The following is a 21,316-nucleotide window of genomic DNA, read 5'->3' as shown; positions in this document are numbered from 1 at the left end:
TTGGCTGCCTCCTCTCTGTTTTCAAGGCCTTGTGCCAAATTTAGACAAGGAGGACAGATTTCTCATCTGGACTTTCATTTTGTGGGTTACCCATTGCCTGATGTGGGCACAATGTGATCTAAAAATCTCATCTACCGCATAGCCAAGTGGGTCTGAGCTAGGAAGACTTATCCCTCCTTGCTAACTACTAGAGCTCCACACGCCCTTCATGTGAAGGGCATATGCCCTGTGCCCTGAAGGATGCTGCTGCAGGTTTCCAAAGACTTAGGACTACCCTTTCTTTCTTACGTATTGCTTTAGGCAAGTGCTTCTTAAAGGTTGTCTCTCTTCAGCTGTGTATGTGGTTCTCAAGAGACCCTAAACAAGTGATGTCTCTGCCGTAGTACAGTGCCCCCCAGAGACACCCAGTCTGTGACCTCTCTGGCCCTTTCACAGTTCTTCCAGTCCTGCCCATCTGCTGCTGCCTTCCTTGCTCTGCCCAGCAGCAAGCCCTGGAAAAGTACCTTGATTTTATCCAGAGATGGAATAGGAAGCATCAAAATATCAGTCACAAGAATTAATGGGAGTAAAGTTTTTGCATCTGAATACTCATGAAGTAGAAATGCAAAAGTAATTTTCTACTTGGAGTGAAGATTAGGAGAAATTTCTTTGCCCTCATTAGAGGAAAGCATCTTCTACTGTTTTCACATCTTTAATAAAGGCGGGTTTCTCCAATTCTTACACAATAAAGGTGGAATTCTACCAAGTATCCAATGATGACCTGAACCACAATCATGAAATATGAGCCACCTGCCCATGTCACTGAAATCTCAGGAGGGAATTACAGCCTTTAGCAGGGTTCATTCGAGGTATACTACTTAAGGTAATAGGGCTGGGCAATCTCATTAAGATTTATTTCCACCCCATATAAACATGGGTTCAAAAGTACATCTGGAGCTGTACTGGCTTTATCTTTGGCTTATGGAAGAGATTGGAAAAAGAAGTAAACAGAATACAATCAATTGCTCAATCGGCTGGACCAGGAGACTGTGGGATATAGCGAACACAGTCTTGTGCCCAGCAGGCTTGGAGGGTGAGGAAATCGAAACAAACTTTTTTCCTTATATTGCATAGACTTTTTTTTTTTCCTCCCTCCCATTGAATTTAAAAGATATTGCATCCTTCTGGGAGGGAGGGAGTAACACAAAACAATTGCCTCTGCTCTTCCCTAGTAGTAGTTCATCATGTGCACTGGACTTGTTCCAGGCCCGAATTTGTCCCTACTCATTTGGGAAGTGCATGGCTTAGGAAAAATACATTTTCAAACATTTCAGCTTGTGTTGCAGATTCCCTGAAGTAGTCTGAGACGTTTAAAAAGCTTCCAAAGCATCGGGCTTGTGCTCCCCCAGATTATGCTATGTGGCGACAGTAATCCTTCTATCACATTCTAAGTGCTTGTTCTTGCTTCTGTTGAAGTCATCCAGATTGTGGGTTATTTGGAAGCATTGATTTTCTCTGCTTCTTCAGTATAAAAGAAGCAGAAGATCTTTCCAACTGGGAGAGGAGAATTTGCTAGACAGCAAAGGCAGAAGCTTGCTAAATTTCCTGCAGTGTCTTTCTGGTAAGCATGAATATACTTGGGTGTTTCAAATGCTAGAGAGAGGCTACATGTACCGGAATCAACTCGTGGTGATCCTGTCCTGAAGCCCAGGGGCTTTTGGGGTCAGACACCCTGTAATCCACAGGCCAACTCAGGCTGCCAGCACGATCCAGCTCCTCTTACAGCAGGCAGCAGTGGTGCCACCCTAGAGCTCACTCTTGTGGGAGGGTGGGCTGCAGGGCCAGCGCCAAGGGTGGCTTCAGCAGCAGGTGATGACCTCAGGCATGTCCTTGGTGTTGCTTCCACATGGCAACATGCTCAAGCTCTTCAGTCTGTGGACGTATTTTCTTGTTTGGACAGGACCCATCACACCCATCTCAGATTTGGCCCATCCTTTGTGGTTTACCAAAACCCAGGGTAAATGCATACATCCAGAGGCCCTTGGAGATACCAAGGCAGGGAAATGCATTTGGCCCCCTCCCACACTTTCTACAAGAGGCTTGGCTGGGAAATAGATCCTGCATCGCTCTTCTCCAAGTATGATTTCCTTGGCACTAGTTTAATGCATAAAACCACACAATCAACACAGCCATGTAGGACAGGACTACGGTCTGTTTGGAAGAAAACTGAAGGATTAAGTAGAAAGAAAAATGTTGTCGGCAGTTCTAAGGACCCATCACCATAGTATCAAATCACTATTTACAAAACTTCTTTGTGAAGAAGTTTCCACAGGCTCTTTCCTTCAGTTTCAGTTAAACTCAGTATAGTCACTGCTCTGGATTTAAATTCTGCTCCGAAAGGCCTGGTAATCTAAACATGGAAACATTTAAGTCATGCACTAAAACAAGAAAATGAAACTGCATGGTGCGACCCAGTGCTGTGTGAGGACCCTTGGGCTGGCCCTGGTGGAGCTGCAATGGCCCCATTGCGTAGAGCAATGCCCAGGGAAAGCCCTCCTGCAAGCCCTGGAGCTGCTGTCCTGGAGAAAACCCTCGTGCCATTCCCAGAGCTGCCATGCTGGGGGGAAAACTCTCACGCAAGCCCCAGAGATGCCATCCTTTGGCAGGGGAAACCCTCATGCAAGTCCCAGAGCTGCTGTCCTTAGGGGGAAACACTCATGCAAGCCCCAGAACTGGTGTCCCAGGAGACCGAGGCTGGGCCAAAGTTACCAAGAGCTGCCTGGGCAGCCTGGTGAGCCAGGACATAACACAGTGCCTCTGCATCTCTCTGCAGCTGTGCTCCCAGCGCTGCCTGGCACATCCGTGCACTGCACTCTCTCTTAGGATGTAGGTGTGCTCTGGCCTGAAAGCAGCAGAATAAAGCCCCATCTGTTTTTGGTGGCTGAGCTGCATGAAATACAGTTCAGACTCTGATACAAAGAGGGAAAATTTAATTGGGTATTCAAACTTCAGTCTATTTTAATCTGGAATTATTAAGGACATCTGTATTTTTAAACACAATGTTTAACCTGACAGTGTCCCATTAAAATGCTTTATGTAAGCTCATTAGGAGCTTCTGTGCTGTATCATATTTATTGCAATTAGCAAATATTAGTGGCTCAGCCAAACTGCGAGATATTTTTTCTGTCCTGCTCCTCTTTTGTTTCTCCATCTCCTGCCTGTCATAACCTAAGCATAGACTAGGTTAGATCCTTTCACACATAAGCCTTTCTGTCTGACAAGTCCTAAAGAAGGAGAAATAAAAAAAGGAAAAGGAATAGAAAATTAACCATTAGGAGCCTCTGAGAAATCAAAAGAACCTCTTAGATTAAGTCCCTCAGCAGTGTCAAGGCTAGCAGCAGAGCCAGTGGCATTAGTGGCACTAAGTCACTTAATTCCAATATGATTCAGAATCATTTGTAGCTATCGGCTTATTCAGAGTAAATCCTCTTCCTCCCAGGTCTTTTGTTTGCTGTCTCTTGACAAGCTACATTGCATATAAATGAACTCGTAAGCTATGTGAAGGAGGGATGTATTTTCATTTGTACTGAAGTTTCATGCATGCAAACGCTACTGTAGAAATACCAGTAATGAATAGTATTAATAGCTAATGAATCCGATCCTTATTTTGGTTTTGTTTTGGGTTTTTTGAGCCCTTAGTCAGATATAAAATATGTGAAATGAAAGGGAGCTTTCCCTGAATAAAGACAGAGGCCCATTTTTAGAGATACTTAGACCCTGCTCCAGTCAGTGGCGAAGGGTGGCCCAGCTGGCCCATGTCCCAGTCTGGATCTCACAGGGTGGCTGGAATTTAGCCTCTGAGGTCTTTCACGGTTCATGAGTGAATCACAGGCTGCTAAGCCACTTCAAGGCCACAGAAAGCTCAGGTTCCCAAGAAGGAGCAAAGATTTGGTAACCTATTGTAAGCACTGGAGGTTCAATATAAGTGCCAGTTCAGACTTTTCAGCCCAACTTGCTGCTTCTGTGTGCACGCACAAATGCCTGAGTGCTGACACTGCTGAGCAGATAAGTGCTGGTGCTTGTCCTACAGCTCCTTGAGAGGATTCAAATCCTCTAGCAGAGGGTGCCCTAAAAAACTGGGCTGCCACGTTGTGAACAGGCGGTGTGGAGGAGCATTTAGGAAGCAGTGTAGAAATCAGTACCAGACCCTCCATGACAGACCTCAACCTTTTCCCTAGCAGTGCCGTCCGGCTGCGCAGGGGAAGGACTGCTGGTCTCCTGCCAAGCCCCAGCCCTACTTGGCTTGTCTGTGGTGTTAGATGTTAATGCTCTCTCTGCCGGCCTGCTCGCCTGCACTGCCTGTGTTTGATGACAGCTGGAAAAAAAGTCCAACTTTTACAAGGCTATTAGAATTTTTTTCTTTTTCATGGAAAGGGAGGAAACAAAGGTGCCCATGAAGCTCACTTATTCACTTAACAATCATATAAAAATGCATCCAGTAGTGATCTTCTTTATTTGCAAAGAACTTACTGCAAAAGTGCCAGACACGTAGAGCAGCAATCTGAAAAATGATTTTTCATTTGCTGTAAACTTTGACACTATCACATGAGGTTCAAAGATCAGAATTTAGAGAGCTAATTTTGGGGACTCGGGCAATGAAGGTCCATGTTTAAAGGAGATGCATTCTGCAGCCCGAATCACAGACACTTTCTAGTTCTGTTCTTTTCTATTGGAGTTGCTTGGATCTGTTTCTCTTCCCATCTGATGCCCTTTCCTCCTAACGCCCTCCAGTGGGACTGGCTGCCACTCCACCACCTGGAAATCAAACCCAGATTATTTCTTGCAGGTGTACTCCAAGTGATCATTAATGAATAAGCATGAACCCCTGAAGGCCATTGAATAGTGCTAAGTGCCATTGCTACAAGCAGAAATTATCAGCTGTAAAGTACCTGAAGGTATTTTGCAGTCCCATCTGCAAATATTTGCCCTGAGTCTGTCTCATTCCTCATTCAAACCTTTTCATTGATTTCAGGGAGCTCAGCTTGGATTGACTGTTAGGACTGATCTTAGGTTCCTAAAATCTCAGGTTCTCATCTATTTATTTTCTTTTTTAATGTTTGCATCAATTGACAAGTGTATCTTTTCCCTGTTGTGTCTTGCATGAATGTAAACTTGATGGCATGTACTGGTTAAACTGAAAAATATCGTTGCCTAGTCCCGTTGCCTTTCCAGGAATGGATTTAGGACACAGTCTAGAAATTAATGCCTTGGACAATAGTGAGGAGCATTAAGAGTGGGACCAAAAGAGGGTCAGATTATATACAAAGAGAAACTCTATCTGCAAAATCCACTGCTACGCAGAAGATAGAGTATCTCATGGATGAATTTATTCGTATTTCAAAGCTGGTCTGCCGGAGATGAAGCCAGCTACAACAGTACAAACTTGAGTCTGTATTCTGGTTATGTTAGCCGTGATCTTGCACTGGTTGGTTCACAGAAAATTTGAAAAGGAGGATAAATATTGTCTCTAAACCCCATTGCCAAAGAAAATGTAAGCGGTATTATTTTCAGCTGCTTACTCATTCAGAGGGAGCCACAGCACGAGTCTTGCTGTGCTCCTTGGCTGCTGCGAGCCAGCAGCTTTCCTCTTCCAGTGTGGAACTATGCATGCCTGGCTCTTGAGGGACAACAGGGATAAATCCCGAGTCTGCTGATGTTGCCTTGCTAACATGTTATGTGTAGTCCAAGCATGTGCAGTATGCATCATGATTGTGCTGTTGGAAAAGAAAGTATTTGGGGAAACTTTTGCAAATGAGAAGACAAATATGCTGGTATCTCTTGTGCTTCAATAAAGACACGTAGTATTATGTGCAGACTGCCTAAAGAAATCACTACTCTCATCAGTGGTGACGACATTTCCTAACAAAGACAGATTGTGTCTACAAACAAAAATAAAAAAGCTGACTGCCAAATAATATCAGTGAATGTATCAAGAAAATATCATCTTGTTACCAAAAAAAAAAAAAGATAATCATTACAATCTGGTTATGTGGCTTGTCTAAACTGGGGAGACTAAATATTCAGTAACTAAGTATTACCACCCAAAGGATTTATTTATTATTCCCCAGTTATCCTACTGTCACTTAAATACTTTACAAAATGACCCTTAGCAGCAGAAATTAAAACCAGCTATATTTTATTAGTTACCAGTAAGTCCCCACTTCAAAAGATAAAAGACGTCAAACATGAGATCCCCATAGGAAAAAAAAAAAAAAAAAAAAAAAAAGAAAGAAAAAGGAAGGAAAGAACCATTAAGCACAGCATCCCAGATTTGTCCCCCCTGGAGCTGGTGTTCATGAGCACACTGAGTAGCGAGTGATGGTTTCAGTCCTGGTAAAGGCTGGACTCAGCCATGTGCAGCTGAAGGGATGCTCTGGAGGAAAAACAGGTTTTGGCTTCTCTATGTTTGGGACTTATGTCAGTAACACCAATATACACTCATTGCCCTGCTCTCTCAGCTAAACCCTCTCTGGTTTACCTGTCCTTTGCATTGGAGTAGACATAAAGAAGCCTGCAGTGCACTTGAAGAAGCATCTTCTTTCTTTATCCTTCCTAGGGCTTGTTAGTGGTGGGTAGAGCTTGCTTAGAAAAAACAGAGTAGTTCCAGAAATCTAGTGATATTGTAACAGGCAATAAAAAATCCAACAGCTCCAAACAGAGCTCGTTTCAGGTTCAAATGCCTATCAATAAGCTCAGTTATACATTCATAAACAATCACTTGCACTGCAAGGATGTCACCAAAGGGTCCAATTTCATTTTCTCCCAATTCACAGCAATTTACAGGACTGTGATTTAAATCCTGGTCATCACCCTGAGTGTGCATGTTTGGGGGATGGGGAGTTAAATCACATGAAGCTTTCCTTCTCACACAGTCTTCTTTAGCTGTACCTCAAGAAGTCATTCAGCACAATTATTTATTACTTGCATAAATCAGGGCAATGCAAAGAGCTCTGCCACTGAAGTTTAACAGCATATTCCTGTTTCTGTTATTGTTCCAACATATCTAACCTGAGCTAACCTGAGAAAGGGACGATTCCTTGGTTTTGTATGATGGATTTTTGTTTGGTTTTTTTTTTTGGTTTTTTTTTTTTGTGTGTGTGTGTTTTTTTTTTTTTTTTTAATGTGATATGCTTTTGGAAAAATAATAGACAGTGATTTATTTATGAAATTCCTAGAGCAGGAGGAAGTTATGCCTGAGTCTTGCTGCCATGGAAGGAGATAAATAGACTGTCCTAATATATTTAGCTAAAGAAGATATAACCCGTAGGAGAACAGACTGAGCAAGACTGGAGAGGCATATACAAGCTGGCATGGGAGATACTGAGCCAGAGAACAGACTGCTTAGATAGAGGCACTTATGGGTACTCCCCACCAACAAATGAATCATCGAGGGCATAAGTGACTATTTTTAGCAGCAGTTCCTATGTTTCTTTTGCCTTTTACCTCAAGAAAACTGTGAAGTGCTACACAGGAGCCACTAAAAATCCATACAGAGCAATTCTGGGATTCTTTGTATGGATGGGCAGGGCTCAAAGTGCCCTTAGCTTAGCTGTGCAGCAGGGGCCACAGATATACATCTATGCATTTGTGCATCTGTGCATGTCCATGCAGAAGCAAATCATCCTCCCAACATACGCCCTCACGTGGGGAGGGAATGGGGGTGCTCAGGCACCCTTCGTGCTGTCACCCCCCTGCTCTCATGCTTCCCCTCAGCTCCTCTGTAGGGATCAGGGAGATTGTGTTTTATGATATCCTAATTGTTGCTCTGGGCAAAATCCTTTGACTTCAGCTCTAGGGATCATGATTTAATCCAATAATTTAGCCCAATAATGTAAACCAGTAAGTAACACAATATTTGTTTTTATCATTATATTCACCGTTTGGAAGTAACAGGCTGCAAACCCCTTACCATTTGTGGCAGGGCATTCCATTAATGCATCTATAAAAAACCAAAGATGTCTTCATTGACAGCACTTAACAATTTTCTCTATTACTTTGATGACTATTCACTTTGAATGGTAAGTGCTTTTCCGCACCATTGAAGCATAGCTAGTGTATAACCTCCGAGCACTCAGAAATGCTGAGATGCTAAGAGAAGGAATGCTTAAGAGAGTGCATTCACTCTTTGGCACACTCTGCCCAGCTTCAGACCCCGTCCAGCTCGTTGCCTTCAGGCTGCTGTATCACACACAGATCAGGACACAACGTGCCCTGTGGCATTGAGAGTGGAACAGAGCTATTTTATCCGCCTTCCGCTTTTGCATGATTACCAAGTGGGTTTTACATTCAATTCCTTGTATGAAATTGGTGGTAAAATCTACACAAGTCTAAGCTTGTTTCATAAGCTTTTATTGGATAGCAGAAACAGTGTGTACTTGTCTGGCGGTGGGGGATATAGAGGCTGTAAGTTGAGAGGCTGATGTTCAAATCCAGCAGATCGGCATAAAGCCCTCAGGATATTATTTTTGCTGCAATTACAAGTAACAGCTATCAGGAAAAGAAAGGGTAGGAGACTGCCATGTAGTGGATAGAAACGTTTCTCCTCAGTTGTTTGTATGAATACTGCAGACAAGGATAAATAGTCGTTACTGTAAAGCATTCAGTCACAAATTGATCCCCATCTGTGTCTCTAGATGCCTCTAGCTTTTCGTTATGGGAGGCAGTCGTAGGTCATCAGCGTGGTCATTTTAAGCTTGGTACAAAAAAACGATCCTGATTTAGGAGTCTCCTTGCGTGACCTTTGCTTATATTCGTAAGCGTTTCTCACACAAACAGCCCCAGTGATGTTGATGCTAATAGGTAGATGGTAGAGACGATTTCACTGTGACTGTTAGAGACTGGAAACAAGGAACAAAAGCTCTTTTCTGAGAGCTGCCCATCCATCTCAAATGCTCTGACTCACTTCACCTCGTGTGGGACTGACTGCTTAGAAAAACCAACACTGCCATCTTTTTACCACGTTTACAGGATCACAGCTTTAGGATACACAAAGCATTACTCACTTCAGCTGATTCCATTAATGCTGAAGACACAGGCTTGCACTTACTCTGTGCAAGCTGTAGAGAAGGCTTCTGTATGAGAGGATTATGGCTACAGTTCAGATGCTTCACATTTCCTAGTAGAAATACTTCACAATGAAGCATCATTAAGCTCCTGCAATATATCAGCATCTGTATTATTTCTTCTGTTAAGAGTCTCTCTAATTTTTTTTTTCTGGAAAGCTATGAAGAAAATCAAAATTAATGTTGCTGGTTGTGATTTTTACAAAACTAGTTACTTAGGAAATAGAGGAAAAAAACCTCAGGCTCAGTTCTACAACATATTCAAACTACCAATGCAAAATGGCAATACAATGCCATGTCAATGCAAGTGGTGCACTGAGCAGATTTCTGATTGCCTGACATGTGCCTACCTGAGCACGCTTGTATGCAAACACAAATTCAGTGTGGCATAAATTATATGAACTATGTTATCTTGCACCAAAATATTTTCCCAGTTCTGTGTGTTTCCAAATATATCTAATTTATGCATTTCTGAGTATTGCTCACAATTGAAGCAGGTTTATCTTCTCTTATCCTGTTTAAGTGAGAGATGCTGTTGGATATTTCAATGGATAGAAAAATATTTCTCCAGGTGGTGCCACGTTTGACAAACAAGTGGTTTGACAACTCCACACAAGGCATCCAACACAAGCCCTCCAAACTACAAATTTTTTTATTGCAGGACACGTACTCTCCCTTTCAGTGACCTTGCCTACTAAGCGGGTTCTTATGACATCACCTTAATGCTGTGGCTTAAAAACAGCTTAATTAATTTGGTGTCTATGCATTGCTGTCTGCTGCCATTGCAACCTTCACATAAATAAAAAGAAGATAAAGCACCCAGCTGCCTCTCATGCAGAGCCCTTTGAGTCCTGGACATAACCCACCAGCTGGTCTGGGGGCATCGCTGAGGAATATGAAGTCCATCCCTGAGGAACCAGCCCAGGCAGACCACAGTGGAGCACCAGAGTTCTGTGCAGGTCACTCATTTCTTCCATTACTTGATTCTGCGTTGCTGTTGACAGGAGGTTTACTGTATATTTTATAACAGCTGGGATTTTAATTCCATCTACAAAGTAATTAATTTTCCTTAAGTGTGGTGGTGGCTTGGTGTTAAGTAGTGAGTAGACAGGGTTACTGCATTGATGTTTTCTGTGGTCTGAATATGATACTGTAAGATAGCATCTGTTTCTGTATTGTCTGCTGTTTTTAAATAGCATACTACAGCAAGAAAAAGCATTCTGACTCAGTGCTGGAGACTCGTCTCTTTTTAAGTGTTACCTGTTCATGGTGAGTGTTTTAGTGTGAGTTTAGAAAATAGCTTTCCATTTCCTTCAGTACAGTCTGGGAAGTAGACAGGTGGCAGTAAATAAAGGACAACAAATCTAAAGCAAGATATAATGCCATTAATGGTTTAAGTTACTTTAATAAGAAAGGATTTGTTACTAGTTGGAGATTGTAAATAACTGTGCTTTCGGTCAGTAAGGACAAAAAAGGATATAGCAATCAGAATAACTGATTTAAAATATATTTCATTTTCCTAAGGAGTAGACTTGTAGATCTTTTTACGTTATTCATTAGCTAACAAAAGTAATCCCCATCCTGAGATCTAGCAAGAAAATCTGGGACTGGAATTCACGGAGAGACTAATCTGCGTAGATTAAATAGCTGTATTGTTTTTCTCCCTGCATTGTACAGCTTGGCAGCATACCCCCAAAACAAAACCAGATTTAAAAGAGAAGAGTGTGTTGCATTTCTGCCCAGCCCCAGAAATAGCAGCCCTCTCATACCAGGGCACAGGGATTGCTGTTTGCACATGGCAGGGACTTTGTGGTCTGCAGGTGTACTCCCGGGAGGTGCTGTCAGCATCGCTGTGCACTGCCAATGCCCTCAGCAGTCCTGCCTTTCAAAGAGCTCAATCCCACAAAGCTGCCCGAGTCCAGAAATTGGCATCACAGCAGCAAACGGTATTATCTGAGTTATGCATGTATCAGACCTGGGCTCTGCACAGCGAGGATAGGTTCAAAAACCCTTCTGACAGCCCCATCGCTGTATTATATAGCATGTGACTCATTAACTGTGAGCAGCTGAGGCAGCCCAAGTAGAAAGATGCTTTTGGAGCTGGCTGCTTTGTTCAGAGAGAGCATTACAAAGATGTTATGCTTGCTCTTGTGGAACAGGCTCATGTACACTGAAGATGGAGGCGATGCATTAAGGAGCCAAGGCACTTCCTCCCTGTACAAGCCAAGCATAGGTCTGTGTCAGACATCCAGGAGCTATTCAAAGACAGAAGTACAGTGAGATCTCTGAAGCTGTCTCAAACTATCTGCTGGGAGGTTGATTCCCAGTGTTTGTGGAAGAGCAGATATTTCTCCTAACAACGATTCTTGAGAAGATCCTGGGTTGCCTGTAGTCTACAATAGATTGAATGAGGAATCCATCCTCATGGGTTCTTCTTTGTGCAAAATAAAGAGATAAGATAGCTAGATGTGGATAAATGATACTGCTTTTAATCGTACTGTTGGAGTCTACATCGCCCAGCATGCATGGGAAGGGAATATGTACCTGTTCTGGTATTGACACTGAGCCACGTGTGTACCTGGGCACTTCGGCTTTTACTGCACACTGATGTTCTCCCCCCAGCCATGCCATCCTCAAGATGTTTTTCCATCTCCTTTAATCAGATTAACCAGCTGCTCCTGTGCTCATGACACTGACTCTGTGGGATGTACTTCAGACCTTGGTCAGTCTTGCCTTCCTGTTTACCCCCTCAACAGCTGTGAGCTCAAAGCAAAGGGATTATGTCCAGCTTGACTTGCTGGGGCACCTATATTCTGTTTTCTGTGAGCAGGACCCTTTTAGTCCCCTTGGACATGCTGCACTGCACCTGTGTTCCCTCCAAAACGGGGCTCAAGGTGGTACCTTCCCTAGGGAGATGACAGGGGCAGACCTGTACCATCAGCTTCAGACTGGTATCAACCTCCAAAACATTTTAAGGGATGCTGGCTGGTAGAAATTACATTTTTATGTCCCTCAGGGGGACATTGGGCACTGTGGGAAGGTAGCAGGTGATTGAGCTTGTACCTCTGATGAGGGCAAGCTGCCACTACCCCAGATGAAACTCCTGCTTCTTAGCAAGGACATGGTAAGGAGCTAATTTGCTACTAATTTGAGATAAATAGGAAGTACAATGGGTATGTGAAAATGACCACACAAATTTCACATACTTACATGGAATCTGTTCTCCTACTCTGATGTTAAGATGACATATCCCCGGTGATGTAAGCTAACTTTTTCATTTGTGTCTACAAGCGCAAGAGATAGCACTAAATGTGTACACAAGCCAACGAACAAATGTTTCCATTATTGTGTTTGTAGTCTGGAACAAAGAACCCAGTAAACCTCTGAATAGCATCAAATATACCCACACTAGAACATAAAAAGGCTTTTCCATAAATACATGCATTTTGGGATGCCTGTTACTTTGTTCTTAAAACAGAACCAGAGGCAATTGCCAATGAAATCAGCAGTCACCATACCAATCAGATGATCAGCAAACAGCTAACACAGTGTTTACAGGACAAAGTCTGGGCTTTGCTGCGCTCCACAGCGCCTAGAAGCAGTTGCCATCACTACTTTTCTTACTGTTATTCTCCAAGATCTTTCAGCTTTGTGAAGCAGTAATTACTATGAATATGCATGTATCTTCCCTCATAAATTATTTCTGGCACACGGGCTTTAAGTAGGGCAAAAAAGATACATGAACTAGACAGGCTGTATGTTGTTTGTGTGGGGTTGTTTTTTACGAAGTAACTTGGATTTGAACATCGGGTATTTTTACTGTGCTGTTCCTACAGTACTAAAGTATTGATTCTGTCCCCTTGAGCACCTAATACCATTTTTAATATAAGTTTATTTGCAGGCATCTAGCATCTGTGATGCTGCGTTGGTTGCTGTATGTTTCTACAACAAACGTTAGCTGCAGAAGATGAGGTCAGGTGCCTCTACCCAGATCCTACCCTGGTTGTACCAGCGCTGGAAGCATGAACTGGTTCATTTACTTGTCTTGCACAGTTTTACATTTATGGTCTGGTTTTACATAGCCTTGCGCTTGTAGCACCGTGCTGCAGGTGTATTTGCAAATCAGAAAGGCTGGATAAACGGTGACGTGGTCACTGCCCATTTGCCTGAATCACTAATAATAAAGCTGGTCTATTTTTTAAAAGGGAAACTAGTATCAAGCTAGCTAGTCTACTGAAATACAGCTGTCTTTATTCATATATGTCCATATATGTCTATATATTTTCTTTTTGCCTAGAATTTATAATGTTCAACACATATAGCTTATTATGAAAAAAGTATATTTTAGTCATGTCTTTCTCTAATAATCACTGGATATGTATGTCAGAAACAGCCAGTGAAACAGAAACATTTTCATTTTAGTCTGAAAGGCCTTCTGGAAACAGAGCCTTGTGTTGGAACATTTCTCAGAATATTTCTTTAGATCCATCTGTCAAAGGAAGATATTAAAACAGATGTTCTTTTATCTTTTTATATATTGTGGGCCTGATTTGGGAGCTTTTTCTTAAACACATTTCCTGTTGTTTTCATTGCCCTTCTGAAACGTAGACGATACCGTGTCAGAACACCCCCGGGTACTTTTATTTACCATTTTTGGCTGACAGAATGTTCCACACCACACTTCCTAGGCTTATGAGCATCGGTATTTAGAAATACTGACTCCTAAGTGTATTTATGCTGACATACTATCGACATCGACACAGAAAAATTTCCATTCCACTCCATCTTCTGTTCTCGTCACCCTGCCAAAATCCAAGTTTCTTTCATGTTCTTCTTAGGTGCTTGCTCCATGTCTCTTTTTAGCATCCTTTGTTGGCAGACGGATGTGTCAGTGTGTCATGACATTCCTAAAAAGTGCTCTGAAGGCTGGGGTGGGAAGGGAGCTGCCAAGCCCTGCCCTGCAAAGCTTTGCTTCTCTACCACAGTACAAGGGAGCATCATGACATCTTCCCTCCTGAGTGGAGCCATACTACCAGCCTGAGCACGTCACCTCATTTGAACTCCTACATTATATAAAATGAGGAAAGAGGTTTTAATCTATCCAAGAATATCCCCATGAAAGGAGTTTTAAGTAATTTCACTGATTATGAAATCTCAGCCATGAAACTCTTATTCAGACAGAACTATGGATGGGAAGATCCCTATTACAGCTAGAATATTTTTCTCCTAATAACAATGAAAAACCTGCTACATATTAATTACATTTTGAATGAGGGCTTCTGTGCTGTAGTGTTTTAATGATCTCACTGTTGCCAAGTTTTGCTTTCAAAATCCTAGTGGAACATTTTTACCAGGCCTATTAGGTAATGCACAGAACTTTTGGGCACAAAATCACTATCTCCTATTCAATGTTCTCACACTAGACTTTGCCAATGACACAAATGTTCTTTTTCCATAAATTCCATCAACCATGGTCTGGAAGCCATAGTTTTCATTGTTCTGTTCATCTCTGCTTTGTATGCATTTGTTATAGCTGGTCGTTACCCTTTAACAAAAACCTTTCTGTCTAATTTAGCTTCTCTTCAAAATAAAATTTCTGAGGCAAACAGAAGAAAGATCCTTCTCTGCTGTGGGCCAGTTTTGATCCTTTGGTAAGCATCAGGAACATCTTCAGTACTTAAGATGGGAAATTTTGTGTTGTTCCAACCAGTGAATAAGGAAATATTTTTTTCCAAATCTCAGAACATGTCAGTTATACAGATTTTGCAATACTTCCTTCTCATACACTTATTTCTATTTTGTCAGGCCAAAAGTGGAAGGTTTAAAATTTATGAATCTTTCAAATGTTACTGTCTATAGGGCATTAACTACTTCATATTTTCCAAATATTTGAAGATCCCAGGGCCGTAATAAATATATTTGACTCCAAATCAGTTTCATGGAAGTCTTGCCCTAAGAAAAGACATAAACCTAATTAGTGACTGAAATCTGGGCTGACACGCTCCAATCCTCAAATAAATGATTGTCGTAGATTGTCTCAGTTGGGATGGGAGCCTGAGGGCACATCAGGGCTGCTGTCACTATTTAAGGCTCCTGCTGCGAATCCTCTGCCAAGGAATGGCCAATTCATCCGTTTTAGTGGACCCTTTGGTCATTCCTGTTCTATTGCTTTTCTTTCAGTATTGCTTAAGAAACAGTCCTGTACTAACCAGAAGATTAATGACATCACCTAATTGGTTTTGCTATCCTTAGAGATGATGGGCCAAATTAATCCCTGTTAGACCTCCATTAATCTTTATGGATTTACACCCAAGATTAATTTGTCCCCGTGATACTAATCACTTGCTGTGTGGTCTGTGGAAAATCACTTAACTTTGCATGTTGGTTTTCCATCCCAGCTGGAAAACAGAGGCAATAACTCTGAGTTCAGTGAAGGCAAATGCTCCAAACACTCCTAGGATTGGTTAAAATGGAAGAAATTTTCAAATAAAATGCACATTTTTTTTCCTGAATGTCAGTTTTAGTTTGCGCTTGTCTTCTTGCTGCTTAGTGAAGCCTGGATAGGAACATTTCCCTGCAAGGGTATGGATGTGCCTGGTATTTATACCGAGTAAAGCCTTGGTACCGTAGAGCTTTGTGGGAATTTATGTGCTGATTATCCCAGGCCCAGGGTGTCACACTTCAGGTTTTACAGAAGTCACATGCACACACCCAGGGGCAGAATTTGGCCTTTTCCATTTCTGCTTCATTTAGGCCAATTTCCACAGCTGTTCCCTAGTGAGAATCTCGCTGAAGATAGCAGGAATTTTGCTTAAGTAAGGATTACAGGATTAATCCCTCTATCTCCACTCATGTTTATTTTGGCAGTCGTTTAGATTGGAGATCTCCAAAGCTCCCTAGCTCAGGTTCTCTCCATTCTGCTCACAGATATGCATCTAAATGCGCCTCTCATGGATTAAAGTAGCAATTGCATTTACCCAGATGTTTCTATATTTGCAGAAAATCGTACTGGTAATGCCAACAATTAGATAAAACTGGGACTTCATGCAGATAATAGAAAAGAATCTGTTGATAAGGACTCCAGCAATTTATTTTAGCTGGGAACGATGCTAGAAGTGAATAATACACAATTCATCAGTTAGACGACAAAAAGTACACTTGAGTTTTACAACCCATTCCTTTTTAACAACCCTGGGCACTATCACTCAACCAGAAAACACATATGTTGAAATCTGTTCTTCCCTATTTATGCATACTTAATGTGTTCAATTGCTTATATTAGCAAAAATATATATAATAAAGAAGTTAGAAGATCAGTTATTGTGGTCTTTTCTAGCAGGAAACTATACAATAAGATTTAATGATCTTTGCAAAAAAGAATGTGCAGCATGTTCAGTAAAGAAATAATTGCAGAGTTTTGACATTTATTTGATAGAGTACCTTTGAGCGATTTAGAAATTGCTATGCAAGTGCAAGTATTTTTCAGCTATCCATTTTATTTTACAGCCAGTGTTAGCTATTTCTTCGTAATTCTAGATATATAAAACTGTTTTACCTACTTACTGGAATTCCAGAGGACATGCTAAATATACGCTGAAATCATCGTCAATTATTTATTTCAGTTGGCAAGGAAAAATATTTTTAAAGTTTAATGAAGCCAGCAGTGGTACACAGTTTCATGTTGCTGAGCAACAATACTGGTGGCCAGCATTTTTAACGTGAAAGAATACAGTATAATCATGTTGATGCCTCAGGGCTCTGTTGTACCTCCCACAGTAAAACTCAGGGGAGCAGGATCAAAGGGCGCAGCGGACTGCTTCAGCTCACTGAATTTCTCATGCAGCAGCAGCGGCTTGCAGGTCAGGAGGGGAAGCTTGGCGACAGCCCCCAAACTCCACAGGTCCCAGAAACCCACGAGGAAGGAAGCTCTCACCTCCTTCAGGGCAGAAACGATCGAAGGATTTGAGTGAATTGAAGGGGAAGCTTGAGAGAGATGTACGGGAAAATGGAATGCTATAAAGTAGTTAATCTGGCGCTTCACAGAGTTCAAGGATGAAGAGACATTAAGTGAAGTAAAGGGCAGAACATAAATTTGATTAAAAGAAAGGCTTTTACACAATCCATAATTGACCTGTGGGACTAACTACATCAGAGTGCTACTGAGGCCAAAAGCATAAAGGATTGGGAGAGCGACTACCACTTACCCAGGCCATGCATTCATCATTACCTACATGAAGTAGAATTTTATTTTAAGCACAGAGAAAACCAATTTATATATATATATATATATCAATATCTACATCCATGCTTCCTGGGACTAAGTAACTAAAGAGCAAAACTGGGGAGAAAATTCTCCCGAGGACAAGCTATTTTTCAAATGCCTGTTGTCTGGCAAGCTGAAGCCCATCTGCTACTGGGCCAGCCAGAGCACTGGGCTGGGTTAGCCTGGTAGTCCTTGTTCATGTGATGTTCTGCAGGGATGTCTCCCTGTGGGGTGGCTCTTGCCTTGGGCTACTTCCTTTGTATTTGGGCAAATCCCAGTTTGGTGGGACCAGGGTCAGTGAGACAGGAGACTCTCACCAGCCTCTGCAGCTCTGCAAGCAGGAGAAGTCATTCCACTTTTAAAAGACACGGAAGTCACACACGGACTTGACTGAGCCTGTCCAAACATGTCGTTTAGTGATAAAAGCAGTTCCAGCCGTACGGCGGTCCTGTGGGGAAAGGTGCGGGGCTGGAAGGAGCAGAGCAGAGTGCCACCGTTTCCTTCGCCGCCAGCTTCTGTTTCCCCCTGATAATAGAGGGGCTGAAAACATGCAGCACTGTGGCTCCATATTTATTAACCGTGTTCCCCAATAAATACAGCAGTGCAAAGCAGTACCAGATTATTATCCTCCATTTGTATGTATTTTTAAAAAGCGTACTCTGTGCCTACTGGGAATTATGTTTTTGAACGTTCCTTTTTCTGTACTCTCTGAGTCATATTCCCATAATTCCTATACCTCACAATATTTTCCCATTGCCATAGTGACTGTCTGTGAGGAAGGCGCAGCTGAATAACTTCAGGTTTTTACTGAAACCAAATTGCCTACCAGACTGGACCTCTGCTTGAGTTTGCCTTTCATCAATCAGGCGGTATGAACTAAGTAGTGCTTTTTTTTTTTTTTTTTTTTTTTTTTTTTAAGAAAACCATAGTTCCTTTCCGACACAGAGTTGATATTGTCACCTTTCTGATGTAAAAGTCCTCCCACAAAAACATCCCCTTTGGTCTGATCCTACATCTTCTGAGTAGGTCTGGCTGTGCGAGCAGGCAGTGACTCCACACCTGAATTCTCACAGAGCAGGTAAATTAATTGAATTGCAATAGTAAAGTATGTTTTGCTTGCTGGCATTTGTGTGCCCCTCTCACTTCTGTCAAACTCCTTAAACTTAAAAAGATTTTGGACCATATCTGTGTTCCTGAACACCTCCCTCTGTTGGACACAGATCCAAATGTCACAGCTTTCTCAAATACCAAACTATTACACCTAAGCACAATGGCAAGTCCGAGTTTCATAAGTGAGAAGATATCATTTTAAACTTTGTGGTTTAGGTTCTGGAATATATAAGAGATCCATATATTTTATGGATTTAAATGCATGTCTTAGATAATGTAAAAGTCAAATTTCTCTTGCAGAAACTACTTCTGTTAGCACTGTGAAGGGCAAGTCCAGAAAACAGATAGTCTAGCCTTCAAGGTTAATGATATCTTCAGTGCCTGTTTAGGAGGTTGTGCCGCTAGGAAATAAATCATATTAGATTATCACTCTTTTATGATGGAAAGGGAAGACAGTTTGTACAGAATGCCTTTAAGTGTAGGTGTCTGTGAATGCAGAGAAGAGAGAGGCATAAACACCTTTAATCTCACACAAGGGAATAACATAAACACACCCAAAAATTTGATTCTGTCCCTAGCAGATCTTTGTGATATGAAGGCAAATACAGGCTGGGCTCACTTAAAAATATTTTCAGATGCGCTGATTAAAGATGCTCGGGGGCAACAAACCCAGAGGGAGCTCTCCTTTCTGTAGGTGTACGTGTTTGCCTGCTGAACAGCAATTAGACACTTTTAACTGAAAGCAAATACCACAGTCAGTGTGAACAGCCTTTTTACTTCATTAGCTTGTCCATACGAGCATTATAGGAGTGGATCCAAAAAAGAGAACAGAGTAGAAAAAAGAGATTCCAGACAGCCCACTTGCTGTTTTGGAAGCAGACAGTGAGGACACCTCAGTCCTAATGCCTGCTCAGGCTTTTGGCATTTCACTATTGCAACTGCGATAGTGATATTTTGTCAAGTTTTGACTCTGCTTTGTACCTTCTCATAAGAGGGAACAGAGCTTTAGCTCATTTTATAACAAGCACTAGTGGACTGTGGTTGCTTCGTGTTGACCTGACCTGACACACACCAGTGACCGTGAGAAGAAAGGCTGATTCTCCATCAGTAGCCTCCAGAACAGAAGCACTGTAGATGAGTGCTCAGGAAAGTGATTTGATTTTTTGGTATATCCACTTTATTTTCTGGTACGACATAAACTAACCTGTTTTCTTCATCAGCTGCTCTTGGGGATGGTAGGAACGTATTGCCAATGACTTAAACGGAGGCAAGATTTGATCTCCTCAGAACAGAAAAATGGAGCAATGTCCTAATTTATATTACTCCAGCTTGATAGCAACTGAGAGAGAATTTGTAAGCAAAATGGCATTATCTGAGGCACTCCAGCCAATTACTTGTGAACCTCAGATGAGAAGAACAACAGCAAAATGCCCATGGAAGTGGGCCTGCAGCTACTGTTCCCCAGAAAGCTTCATGGATGGACAATAACTTGGTGAAGTGAATCGCAGGAAACCTAGGCTGGAGAAGACCTTGAAAGTTCATCTGGTCAATCTGGTCCAAGGGAGGACCAGACATATCAGATCAAACAGGATACATATTTGTCTAAAATGATCTTAGATATGTTCCACAGATGCTCTGTAGCTTCCCCAGGCAACTTATCCTAGTGCTTTACTGCCCTTACAGTTGGATTTTTTTTTTTTTTATTTTGATGTCTAATCTGAATAAGAATCTTCTTGATACAATTTAAACCGGACTTAATGTTCCAACTGAGGTGTTATCAATGCTGAATAGGCTGGAAGGATTTCTTCATACATTTTCAGGATTATTTATCCTTTCTGCATAACATAGCTGACTCAATGTTTGGTTTGTGGTCTACCCTTGGTCAGGCTATTTCCCAACCGGTTATTACTCATCTTTCAGCAGATAATGCCTGTCTAAATGTAGTCCCTTGGACTGGTCCTTAGTACATTTCATCTTGCTTTTACAGATAGTTCCTTCAAGCTGCCAAGACCTTTTTTTAAAGTTTAATCTGCCTATTGACTAGCATACTTGCAGAGCTCCCAGGCTGTGACCTGCACATTTACTAAGTGGGTCTTCTGCTCCCTTTTCAGTCACTAATGAAAACGTGGACTATAATGGGACGGAGGACAAAACTGTGCAGAATCATGTTTCATAGACCCTTCTATTTTCTGTGACTTTTTAGGTATGATTACCCGAATAGTCTTATACCTGTTAGAACAGGTGTAGCAGGGTCAGCAACACTGCATTTCCTTATTTGCTTATGGGAGTATCATGGGTGTGCGAAAAGCCTTACTGAAGTTGAGTTATACAACACCAACTGCCTTTCCCCTGTCCGCAGCACAATACAGTCATAGAAAGAACTCGACTGGCTTGACGGACTTCATTCATAAAACTGAAGCTGAATGCTGCCCACTTCCCCTTTATCTTCTAGATAGTCTCCCCTATATCTTCTAAATAGTTTGTTTAAAAAATCCTAAATGTTGCGGCAAGAATTGGATTTACAGACTGATTGATAATCTGCTCTCTTATTTCCCCCCATTTTAAAGACAGGCACCATGCTTTCCTATTTCTGACCCTCTGACACCCTATACATCTAGTCACTCAGAGACAATAACTACCTGTCCTGGGATCAGTCTGGCCATTAAGCATCCTAAGATGAAGGTAATGAGCCTAGCTAATCTGAGAAAAGGCATCTGAATACAGTGCAGCCATGAGATGAATCGAACTGCAGAACTAATTGATCCTAGTAACAATCATCTATTTGCTAGGTTAATTTTCAGTTGGATCAGCTGCCCCAGCCGGATCCCTGCATGCCCTGACA

General features: G+C 41.9%; 1 protein-coding gene across 12 annotated transcripts in view; it reads left to right on the top strand.

The window, feature by feature from the left end:
* EML1 (EMAP like 1) overlaps positions 1 to 21,316 on the top strand; it is a 130,592-nt gene that overhangs the window by 13,362 nt on the left and 95,914 nt on the right. For 6 of the 12 annotated variants that reach the window (XM_040599791.1, XM_040599785.1, XM_040599788.1 and 3 more), the window contains exon 1: positions 9,846 to 10,060. The exons of 1 other annotated variant lie outside the window; for it this stretch is intronic. In XM_040599791.1, the coding sequence (XP_040455725.1) occupies positions 9,934 to 10,060 (127 nt within the window). In that variant the 5' untranslated portion in view covers positions 9,846 to 9,933. Of the gene's footprint in view, positions 1 to 9,845; positions 10,061 to 14,676; positions 14,753 to 21,316 lie in introns of those variants that run through there. 5 more of the 12 variants (XM_040599796.1, XM_040599794.1, XM_040599789.1 and 2 more) reach the window with 2 other exon arrangements.

The sequence above is a fragment of the Falco naumanni genome, chromosome 7, assembly GCF_017639655.2.
Source record: "Falco naumanni isolate bFalNau1 chromosome 7, bFalNau1.pat, whole genome shotgun sequence".
Classification (NCBI taxonomy): domain Eukaryota; kingdom Metazoa; phylum Chordata; class Aves; order Falconiformes; family Falconidae; genus Falco; species Falco naumanni.
Note: the sequence above shows the minus strand (reverse complement) of the source record. Positions and strands in the feature narration are given on the sequence as shown.